The sequence below is a fragment of the Myxine glutinosa genome, chromosome 5 (genome assembly GCF_964187855.1).
Source record: "Myxine glutinosa chromosome 5, kmMyxGlut1.1, whole genome shotgun sequence".
Classification (NCBI taxonomy): Eukaryota; Metazoa; Chordata; class Myxini; order Myxiniformes; family Myxinidae; genus Myxine; species Myxine glutinosa.
Window position 1 is genome coordinate 210898891 of NC_136265.1, and position 12121 is coordinate 210911011.

Here is a 12121-nt window from a genome sequence, read left to right on the forward strand (position 1 = left end):
TGTCAATATCCAAACAATTTACCGAAACCCACGACCTGACTTTACACTACCCACCCCGGGCATTCGTGATTGGGTTCCATCTCCCCCCATTCACTCCTTCGCACCATGCATCCCACACGTTCTATTCCACACCAAGCATTCCACACCACACATTCTCACACACCATTTATTTCGCACACCTTTTCTCTCGCACACCAAATTCGCACATCTTTGTGCTCACACACCTCGTTCCTCACACACCTTTTGTGCTGACACACCTTTTTTCTCGCACACCTTTTGTGCTCACACACCTCTTTTCATACCCTTCAACACAATTCCACTTTTTCTCAATACACAATTCCTCACACATACAGCATCATCTATCTAACTGCTTTTCCTCTAAAACTCGTGCTTCCCTGTCATCCCTTTAAACTAAGCACTCCCTTCGTCATTAACATCCATCTAAGCTACCTACGTCCCCACTATAGTACAGTGTCACTACTTAAATCTTGTCTCTACAGTCTTCTAGTTCCCTAACATTATCCTAGCCCTCCCTCGGCTAGCTTCGGTGCCCCATGAAGGTAACTATGGCTGGCACCCCCATGTGCCTATCACTGCCATCCCCCTAATCTAATGCTCATGGGCTCTGATCGTGTGAGGAATGGTTAAACTACCATTCCCCCACGTAGGGTACACTATCCTCATTTGTCCACTACACTTGAGCCTCTTCGTGTGGAAATACGGTCATCACGGCTCGGCTTCGAAAGGCCGAGCGATCCATTCGGTTGGTTTGTCTCCTGTAGGTTGGGTCCGTCCGGCATTTTCAATCCAAAGAGGGAGGCATGGACGGGCCGAGGTGCAGGGGCCCATCCCTACGCGGTGCCTCGCGATCCCACACACAATGACCCAACCGCCCATGGTCGGAGCATCTCACTCGCCGGGGTGCACGGCTCCGAAATCTCCTACCTCCCCTTGAACCTTGCCGATTGCCTTTGCCGCCACGGCGCGGCACCAACCATACAGGGCGGGGGCCGGCACGGGTCGTGCATGGCGGTCCTTGTGAAACCGCCGCACCACCGATCCCGGCCGGTCCCTGCCGCACACAACTCACCGAGGGCTCACGTCGGCTATCCATCGCGCTAAACGCTACCCCGGTCGGTGTCGATGCTTGAGTCGCGTTCTCCCCACTCGTGACCCACTCCGCACTCGCACACACGTAGGCGCACGCACGCCCCTCACACACTTCAGTACGCACTCTTCCTCTAAGCACTCTTCTACCGCATACTCTGTAACACCCCCGGGTGTGCACTCCTGCACACACTCTACAACATGCTCTGGTGTGCACTCCTGCACACTCTCTGTAACACACTATCCCCACACACAGTCTGTAACACACATGGGTGTGCACTCTCCTGTTGCACACCCAATCCTTGCACACTTTTTCTCCATGCGCTCGGGTGTGCATTCCTTCGCACACTCTCCCGTTACACTCTCTGTCACCGCACACTTTTCTCGCACATACTCGCGCTCCGGTGCACACTTTTCTCTCACACGCACGCCAGTCGCCCTCGTACACCGCACAATGGACCTTCCACGACCGCCCGGGTTTCGTTTATGTCCCAAGCGCACCAAAAACCTTTTCTTGCCAAACACATTCGCGCCATTATTCCTACTCACCTTGGAGACCTCCTTCCCCGCCAGCACCTGCAAACTTTCCATTTGGTTAGCAAGCCCATTTCCATCACGATGCAAATACAAACTTTGTGTGCACTCCATTACTTCCCTCTGTGCTATATTTTCTGACTCTGCCATCTCTTTGGCCCCAATTGTTTCTTCAACTACCGCCGGCGCGCATAAAATTTCATCTTCCAATTCGACCTTCCCCGGCGCTCCCGACATTTCTTTATCCAATTTGACGATCGCCGGTTTTTCTACACCCCGCGTCGCGATTTCTATACTCCCGGTCAACTTAGCTGCCCTCTGCCCAACCTCACTCCATGCGTTCCTCACACCGCGTCACCTCGTCGTGTCCCATTGTGGCCTCCTCACTCAACCCGCACCTTATGTCCTCCCCCGTTTCTTCCACTTCCCGGGTGAATTTGTCACTTTGGGCGTCCATTTTTGCATTCAGTCGATCCCCCATTTCTTTTATTTCCCGGGTGGCTTTGTCACCCTCCATTTTGATGGATGCCTGTATTTGCGCCATAAATAATTGCATGTACCTTGGCACCGCGGGCTCGGCTTCCGCCGCCACGTGCGAGGCGCCACCATTTTCCTCGCCAGCTACCGCCCCCTCATCAATTTCCTCTTCTACCAACTCTTCCTGTGGGTCCTGGGTCATCAATCCTACCTCTACCTCGTCTTCAACCCCCACCGGCATTCGACCGTCTTGGCAAGCCATGGTACGAATATAAAATTTTGGATTTAAAAACCAGATTTCGGTCGCTCGTAATTTTCGAGTACGTGAAGCGCACTCCCGGTCCAATCCCACTCCCCGACACCAATTGCTACGGTTTTCCACCACCCTTCCTACCCTTACCAAGGGGGGATTAAGCCCCTTGTTCTTTCTAGGCCGGCGTAAGCGAGACTTGAGACGCCTCTTCCGGGCAAACGCAAGGTAAGGTTTCGGGACCAAGTCTCGCACGTACCTAAATACCTGCGCCACCACGGAAGCGGGGAACCAAGCCTCGCACGAGCCACGTGTAATTTGAGTACACTGAGCGGATTGCGTACCACGTGGTCCGTGCAGTTTCTAGTATTGGACCCCGATTTGAGCGGTTTTACTCGTAACACGCTTCGTTAATGATGGAAAACACAAGACGGTCGAATAAAAGGAATAACACAATTTAATTATTATTTACACAAGTATGTACACTTTGGTAGAAAGCAGACACAGAGCAGAACTTAATCAGTCTTATAATAACCCAGACACGGGCCCGATCACACACACACAGGGGAATTGCAGGTAGAATGGTGTCCACGCGCTGCCTTGGTCGTCCAGGAACGGCGGCCCGGCATGATCTACACGGTCCCAGCACGTCCCGCAAAGATGGCAAGCAGGTGGTGGAAAAGGATCCTCGCAGCACGTCTCTCGAACAAAAGGCAGCAGATGAGGCAGGAAGGCGGGAAGGAATGTACGCGTCTCTCGGCGGCTTTCCACAACGCGTTGAGTTACCAGCGGGCTATCACTCATGTAACCCAATGCAATAGAGGCTCAGCCTCAAGCTCAACCGAGCGTCACTTTAATACGAGCGCTTATACTGGGTTCATGCGCGTCTTTCTCCGATCTCGTAATTCTCATCAATACGCGCCTCTTCTATAGCTCGTAACCCACCGAACTCACCTGTCCTCCTGCGCTCCGAACTTCACTGGCGGTGGGGGCCTTGCGCGATGGGTTTTATTGCCACGCCCTTAGCCTTCTCGAACGTTCCAACCACACCCCGTGACGCCTTCTCGAACGTTCCAACCACACCCTGTGACGCAGTGCTGCAGCCACACCCTCTGAGCCCTGATTTGCAGCTCGCGCTTACCGTCAGCTTCTTCGCCGTCCTCATTCGGTCCCGACCCGACCCGCTAGGCCTGCCTCGTGCTAATTCGCGCCAAAAAGCCAAAGGCAGCACAAGGAGGCGTAAGGCGGCATAAGGCAATGGAAGTATGAAAAGGACCTACTCTCATTATTCTACTTAACGCAAAACTAACACAGGTAAAGGACCATTCTCACGCATACTATGAAATAACTGAACTACCGCGAGGCTACGTGTTGTTGTGCGACTAACTATGAGGGGGAAATTTAACCTTTATTGTACAAAACTCAAAACCGCAACAATATATATATATATCAATGAGAGAGGTGCTTCCCTTGAGAAATGTGATGACATTTTAACTGGAAATGCATAAGCTGAAAAACCCCCCTAAAATCCCCTGTGCCGACAATCATCTTGCCTTCCCGACCTCTCGGGAATTAATTTGGCACAAACAACCATACTTGTCTTTGATCACACATTTGACCTTTTCTGTTGCAATTCTGTTATAATTATCTCACAGCTGACACACTATCCGAAAGAGCGTAATGAATTGCACCATTGCTTGGGAACAAGAGGAAAATATATATATAAAAAATAACACTTTGGATCCACATTCCGTTTGCTGCTGATTGGCACCACAGTGCAAGGCTTATTACTAACTCCCAAGGCATTGATGGATTCGTCACAAAGTGAGAGAACTGGCTTAGGATATTACATTTGTGGTGTGTGTGTGTATAGCAAGATGTTTAAGGAATGAGTTTACTTGAGCCGAATCGCTGAGGCTATTTAGAAGTAAAGGTTTGGTAAGCTCACCGAGAGACTGGCATCATGCTATCAACTAAACATTGAGAGCCATCAAAGAAAATAAATGTCATTGTGTGTTTTCAATGAATTACCATTATCATCCACAGTCTAATTTTTTTATCCCCTTCTCCATGCATTCATACATACCCCATTCCTCTTTCCTTACTCTTTTCTTCTTCAAACCATCTCCTCCTTTTTCTCCTGCTCTTGCACCCACTCCCATCACCTGCCCTCCCTTAATCTTTTTTCCCCTTCTTCCTCTCTTTAAAACATATTTTTTCGCCAGAGTTTATCCACATCATTCATCACCTTTGCAGATATGTAATAATGTAGGTGTGACTCTTTAACCAAATATTTATTTTACATGTTCAAAGGCTCGTGGAGGAGCTGCAAAACAAATTGCACACGATACATGAGACAACATTGGATTTGACGTCAGACAAACACATAGTACAATACCTTCCTGGAGCACTCTGGGTATCAGTGACATCACTAAAGGGGTCATGTATGGATGTATGGACAAAGAAGATAGAATCAGAGTGTACAAGGAATATGATTTTATACCTTTCATTACTCCATATTAGACACTACTCCATATTAGATATATTAGACATGAAACATGATCATGTTAATATGTAGTGACACAAGTAATCCTGCAATGTTATTTTTGTATACAATGTTGAGGCCTATGGAGGAGCTACAACATAGGAACAGATGAAGACATAGCAGAGCAAATGGAACAGTAGAAAGAGAGGGGGTGGGAGGGAAACTCACGAACAGCAGGGCTCAGGCACAAAATAGAGGGAGACTTGGACAAATAAGGGATGTGTGGAAGAATGAGGGAATGAGAGGACACAGGGCTGGACGAGATGGATACAGAAGCAAACTCACAGGACAAAGGTCTGGGATACGGTCTGGACAAAGACGCACATTTTATTATTTTTTTTCCAAAATTTATTTCTGTTTTTTTTTTTTTCATCTTGTTCAAAGCTAACTCACGAGTTAATCTCACAAACAGTCACCCACAGAGCTTTTATTGTCTGGACATGAATGATGACTTGTTTGTGGTAGCTCTTCAGTTAAAGTGTACTTATAATGTCTGCCGTCAGGCTAAAATAAATAGCAAGGAGATGTGGTGCGACGATGTCAAATTTCACTATTATCAAGTTGATTAACTCCCAAGGCAATGATGCATTAGTCACAAAGTGAGAGAACTGGCTTGGGATATTACATTTGTGGTGTGTGTGTGTGTGTGTGTGTGTGTGTGTGTGTGTGTGTGTGTGTGTGTGTGTGTGTGTGTGTGTGTACCAAGATGTTTAAGGAATGAGTTTACTTGAGCCGAATCGCTAAGGCCATTTAGAAGTAAAGGTTTGGTAAGCTCACCGAGAGACTGGCATCATGCTATCAACTAAACATTGAGAGCCATCAAAGAAAATAAATGTCATTGTGTGTTTTCAATGAATCTAATTTCTAATTTCCACCTCTAATTTCTCTTCAAACCCATGAGACAGGCATATTATTATGAATTACCAGAGATGTTTTTATCAAAGTGGGCTGACGGAATGGCCTGGAGGTACGCACACTCGCCTATTAGCTCTCCAGCCTGCGTTTGAATCCCGACCCAGCTGTAATTGTCATCCGTGTTTCATAGGCAGGGGGGTTCATCAATGTATGTACCGTCCCTCAGATGGATGTTAAGCTGGGTGTCCTGCCTGCTGGCATTAGTCAGTGGTCGTTAAAGCTCACACGGCATCCTTGAGTAGGCATGGTATCACCGACACCATGAAACAAATTGCAAATTCCTGCCATAAACTTAGTCGAACATCAGGCCTGGCCAGCCAGTTTGTGAAAGATTTGGGCCAAGCTTCCCCCGGCCAACCCCACAATAACATTGGCATAAATGTGGCCCTTAAATAATACTGAGATGTTTTATCAAAGTACCAATTTGGCATAAATGCAATGAAGTGATGAATCCATTTAAAAGAATAAGTACTGTACACTGAAAAGACAAGGATTTAGAAAATATGACCACTGGACCTGTAGCTTATCTGGGCCCTGGCCTAATGTTGTCACCAAAATGTTGTAGCAATCTGACTGGTGGTTCTGGAGAAAAAGATTTTTTAAATGAAGTTACAAAGTCTGCCATTTTGATACACTTCCGATCACGTGACCAGACCGAGCTTTGCAATCCCCGTTACCAGTCAGGAGTGGAACCTTGCGGCCAAATTTCAGATGGAACCGCTCAGCGGTTTAGCTGGAAAAGTGGAAATAGGTGACAAACAGACAGACGGTGCACAATGACAATACCTTATCTGGAATTAAAATTCCAGATAAGTTAAAATAGCTGAGCGAGATCGTATTTTATGATTTGTCCTAATGTCAAACTTGACTGATACCCATGGGGCTGATGTGGTTTCAGCTGGAAGTTCACATCGCTTTGGAAAGAAAAGTTTGTTTTGTGAGCTTACAATTTATATAATACTAATAAAAAGCCCATTAAAAATACAGATTGGAACAGTTTATTCGACCGTGCAGCCTCATGAGCGTGCCAACGTCTGAAGCATCAGCCTAGTGTCAGGTGTGCTTATAACGTTTTTATTTATTAAACATCATACGGACATAAATGAACACTCGTTTTCCTCTGCACACATTGCACGTCACATGCAGTGAATTTCATCTCCCTGCACCTTGTATTTATTGTTATTTTAAAAACCGCTTCTCTACACCGCCCTTGAGGGTTTGCAAGCCACCGTCTACAATTCCAAAAGAAGAGACATAATTACTCTTTTATGGAAAATGTTTTTCGAGTTTGTTTTATCCTCAAAAATAGACCATAGTGAACACACATTCGTGTTAAAAGCTTGGCCTTTAAAACCTACCCTTATGAAGGGGGACAGACATCTGTACAAACGCACAAACTGACTGTGTTTTACATGTATCATACTCAAAATCAAAGATCTGTACTACCATTTCTTCTCTTCCCATATGCCACATGCAATCAATCCCCATTTAATTTCAATGATATAATCAGTTACACCAGTAGCACAGCCGTCTCAATCGTTCTGATAAACTAATTGAGATTTCTCTCTGTAGAGGTATGCCTGCTTGTGGCATGGATCATACTTGGGTGGTTTACATTACATTCATCTGAGTAGCCATCAGGTCTGGAATTTTGGAAAAATGCCAGCAACAATCATCTAATCACTTCATATCCACCAGTAGTAATCAGTGTTGGCACAAAGGACACCAGATTAATGTCCTCTATGACAGGTAATGTGCTCATTGATGGAACAGTTGGAACACCCTCCCTGCAAAACACCAGTGTGAGAGTTTATAGTAGTCAGGTCAATATTAGAAAACATAGGGGCAATAGTGCTGCCGCTCACCTGGTAGAATAAACAGTATACTGCACTGACTGAAGGTATTTTAAACCAATTTCAATGGCTACTAGAAGACAGGGCAGCATGTAGAATCATACGGAGATAATCATAAGACTTTAAGTAAACAAACAAAAAAATACCTATTTTTGGGGGCAACCCACACCCCGTGTACCTCCTCAAACCCCCATTTTTCCAATGCCTTGAACAAACATTGGTACATCACGGATGATAAAGGTTGTGGTGAAGTTTCATCGAAATTGTGTGTGTAGGTTCTGAGAAAAAAGCCAATACCTATTTTGGCGGGGATAGCCCCCCCCCCCCCTAGACCACCTTAGACCCCGATTTTTAAATGCCAGGAACAAACATTGGTACATCACGGGGGATGAAGGCTGTGGTTAAGTTTCATCGGGATTGCATGTGTAGTTTCAGAGGAAAAAGCAAATTCCTTTTTTTGGGGGTCAAACCTGGATCCACTTTGACCCCTGGTAAACCCCCTCAGACCCTGATCTCCTTTATGTCGTGAACAAACTTTAGTCACAACACAACAGATATAATTTGTGCCAAATTTGGTCGCAATCCCATCAGCGGTTTCGGAGAAGAAGTTTCAAGTGTTTACGGACGGACGGATTGACTGACAGACGTACTGACGACGCGCCATCGCAGAAGCTCCCATGAACTTTGTTCCAGGTGAGCTAAAAACCCTGATGAGAGCTCAAAGTAGAGTGTGCTTCCTCAAAACTATCTGTCAGCCACCATTGATTGGGATACGAATCAACGAAAAAATAATTTGGATACTAAGTGTAAATTTGACAAACAAAAGCATATTAGGTAACTGCAAGTCAAACTACGGATCAAGATTCGAATCTTCACCGAAATCGAATCAATTCTTCCTTGTCTTCAACACACCCAACTTGTCCACAAAGTTTTGTCCAAATTTCACGCTATAAAATAATAGTTTTTGGCACTATCTCCCAATGGTGAAGAATCACTTTAAAAAATTCTCGGATCCAGATCCAGATCTTCACCAAAATCTAACCATTTCGTCCTCATCAAATATCAAACCTCTCCACCAAATTTTGTCCAAAATCCGTCCACAACTTTTTGAGATACTCGTTCACAGACAAACAAACAGACAGACAGACAGAGGTGAAATCAAAACCTCCATCCACCTTTGGTGGCGAAGATAATAATTATTGTTCTGATAATTCCATTTAAATTCTCCTTAATTATCTTTCCAAATTTGCTTGCTGTGCTCATATAAGATTCTTGATTCTTGACCTGACGTTAAACTGTCTGACTGGCACATCGTTACATCAATGAGCATTTTATCCCTTGGATGGACATGTACCTGGGTGTCTTGCCTCGTATCATTAGCTGGTGGACGTTGAAGATTACCTGGTGGTGGTGCAGTGCCACCTGAAGGTAAGAACAGGAATTTGGAATTTGTTCAGGGTACCGGTGACAGCTTGCCTACTCTTCGCGAAGGACACCATGGGATTACAATGAAGTAAGAATGTTAAGTTTTGGCAGGACTTTCAAAATTTGTTTCACATGCCGATGGCAACTCACCTACTCTTCATCAAGAGACGCTGTAGGGTCTTCAATGTCCACCAGATAATGCGAGGGGAGAGGTCGCCAGCTTAATGGCCATCCAAGGGACAGGCGCTCATTGATGCAATGGCCTACCTGCATAATATCAGGGTGACAGTTAACAGTTGGGTCACAAATCAAATTCAGACTACATACACAAATGTCTGGTGTTGGCTTAGCGGTTAGGGTGCCGGCTTGGGATCCTAGGATCCTGGGTTCAAATCCCGGTCGATCACTGAATTAATGCCAGGGGGGTTGACTCAGCCTGTCATCCCTCCGAGGTCGGCAAATCGAGTACCAGTTCACTGGTAATTCCCTATGTGTCGCAAGAGGCGACTAACAGGGTTGGCGACAGGAAGGGCGTCCGGCCATAAAACATTGCTTCAAAAAGGGGACCACGGTGCCCTAAAAGGGCCAACCTCTGCTCTTCGGGGGAAAATGGCCTTGAAAGGTGGTTCTATACACAGCTCAAACGTGAGTATGCTATCTCCGAGCTAGAGAGATGTGTGATGTAGTGATATCGACCTGAGAAATGTCTGACATGAAGACCATACATAGTTTCTTTCTGACACCCTCATCCTTTTCCTCTATGTCTATTCCTCTCAACCTCCCACCCACAACTCCTTTTAGGTGCTGTACGTTCAAGCGCTCTTCGACTTTGAACCCCAAGAACCAGGCGAGCTGTGGTTCCGGCGTGGAGATATTATCCGTGTGCTGGACAGTGCAGACCCTAACTGGTGGCGTGGGGCTTGCCGAGGTCACGCAGGTCTCTTCCCCCGAAACTATGTGACAGCCGTCGCTCAGAGCCGCTGAGGAGGGAATCGATATTTTGGAGGGTTGTAGCTGTAGGTTGGGCACTGTGGTTTGGGGTTGCGGGCGGGGTGGGCAGTAGGGGTGGTAGGTGACAGATTTTGGATGAAGTAAGATTTGAGACTGAGAAGGTAGAGAGGTTTTGTGCATTCCTGGTTCTGGAAACACAGTGTTTCCATCAGCCACACTTCAGCACTGGCCTAATACTCTTTCCCTCTCTTTTCCTGTTGTGACCTTTGCTTTGTCAAGCCAAATGAGAAGCACGACTTTGAAAACTTGCTCTGAAAACCTGAAGTCAGAAATGGCCCCTGCTGTAAAACGGTATGTTCAGCCTTCCCAAATGCAAGATAATCTCAGGACAAGAAGTTCTTAATTAAGATTGGTAATTTATGTGCAATGAAAAGAGGAGGAGGAAAATGAAATCTGGGGACAAATTGGAGGGCAGAATTAGCTGGCTCCAAAATCTTTGCGTTGACGACACACAATATCGATGCCGGTAAAATATACTCTTGGTGGATGCAGCATCTTCACCTGTTCGGGGGAAAACGTTACGTAGCGCAATCATAAACAAGTGATACGTCTTCACCAGGTCTCGTCCACCAGACAGGCTCGTGCGGTAGGTATGGAGTCACCTCCTTTTCAATACCGATTATATTCACATGTAGGCAGATATTGCAGTTTACAAGTACTGCATTTAATATGTTCATTCTCAGCTTGGAGGACATCAAAGAGACTGCCATCCGGCCATCAGATGTCTTTCCATGATGGAAATGAATGGGGGCATTGATAGCCGTGAACCCATCAGTTAATACGCTGTTGCCATCATATACTACGTGCCAATCTGATCCGTGAATGTCCCTCGCTTTAGGTCCATAAAAATGAACACGATGCGCGAGTTGTGGTTCGACTGCTTGTGATGGATCCATTTTTCCAAATGTACTCCATTGGCAAATTGAGGTGATATCGATACGTTAACAAATTCAGCCGCCAGGATTATGCGGAGGTGAAGGACTTACGCTTCAGCTTCCGAGTGTGGGTTCCAATTTATCGACAGGACTGGAGCTTCGCAAGCCGGGCATTGCATCGATGGGTGCGCCATCTCTCGGATGTATGATGAGCAGGGACCCAATACGCTCGTACGAGTTGGTGGACGTTAGATTCCACAGTGTATTTTCATGAAGAGTAGGCTAGTAGTTGTCGTTGACATGGTCAAATCCCAAATTCCTGCCAAAATCAGCCATATTCAAATGTTAGGCCTATTCGCCAGCTAGGTTAGTGAAAGACGCTCTACGATAGGGCGTAACATACGAAGAAGAGGAAGGAGGAGAAGATACGTGAACAAAAGCCATAAAACAGAAGACCACTGTGTACTACGAGTTGTCTGAAGCTGTAAGATCTTAATAATGCTGGAGTCACTGGAGGTCACCTGTTTATGAACCGTCTATTTCTAGTTTGCCATACACCAGGAAGAGACATGCTCAAGAGGATCAGCTTATATTGAGGTCCCTCCATTGGTCAGGAGTTCCTTTCTACTTCCCTGTGGCTCCGTGATGGTGCCTTGTCCCTCGATGACGTCATTTTACAAGCGTGGGTCCGGAGAAATGATTCCCATGATGCAAGCCCAACCAAAATAAATTTTATACCTTCTCCAATATACATATTACGTACGGAAGTGGTGGCATTCCTAACCCCATCTGCCTCCTTTCCCCTTCCTCTTATTTCTTCTGAACCAGAAATTTTCATTTTAAACCGAACGAGGCGAGGTGACGGAACTCCGAGGAGTGAGGGGGGAAATATGGGTTAATTTGCCCAGTTGTTGATCACAATTTGGTGCGCAGGTCGTTGTTACATCGGGTATTTGGTGTTCGCATGGTCACATCGTGGGGTCTATACGCTACCTCACGTGATGCATCGTGGTCCGAGTGACGCGGAACACCACCAGAAAGTCCACTCGAAGAAATGCAAATGGAGAACGTCCTCATGAAGAACCTGCAGGGACAGAAAGGAGCAATTGTTTTAATTTAATTTAAATAA

General features: G+C 46.1%; 2 protein-coding genes across 5 annotated transcripts in view; one reads left to right on the forward strand and one right to left on the reverse strand.

Moving 5' to 3' along the window:
• The window catches only part of LOC137413929 (growth factor receptor-bound protein 2-like), a 115321-nt gene extending 103311 nt beyond the window's left edge, over positions 1-12010 (forward strand). The window contains exon 5 of the mRNA XM_078779441.1: positions 9908-12010. Coding sequence (XP_078635567.1) covers positions 9908-10090 — 183 coding nt within the window. The 3' untranslated portion in view covers positions 10091-12010. The remainder of the gene's footprint in view (positions 1-9907) is intronic.
• LOC137414229 (uncharacterized) overlaps positions 1-12121 on the reverse strand; it is a 193399-nt gene that overhangs the window by 132550 nt on the left and 48728 nt on the right. For 3 of the 4 annotated variants that reach the window (XR_010984303.2, XR_010984304.2, XM_078779444.1), the window contains exons 2-4: positions 11986-12076; positions 9257-9373; positions 6811-7615 (exon numbers count right to left, since the gene is read on the reverse strand). Coding sequence is in view for 1 of the 4 variants with exons in the window: in XM_078779444.1 (XP_078635570.1) it covers positions 9257-9373; positions 11986-12076 (208 nt within the window). In the remaining 3 variants the exon portion in view is untranslated. Of the gene's footprint in view, positions 1-6810; positions 7616-9256; positions 9374-11985; positions 12077-12121 lie in introns of those variants that run through there. The other variant, XM_078779442.1, reaches the window with a different exon arrangement.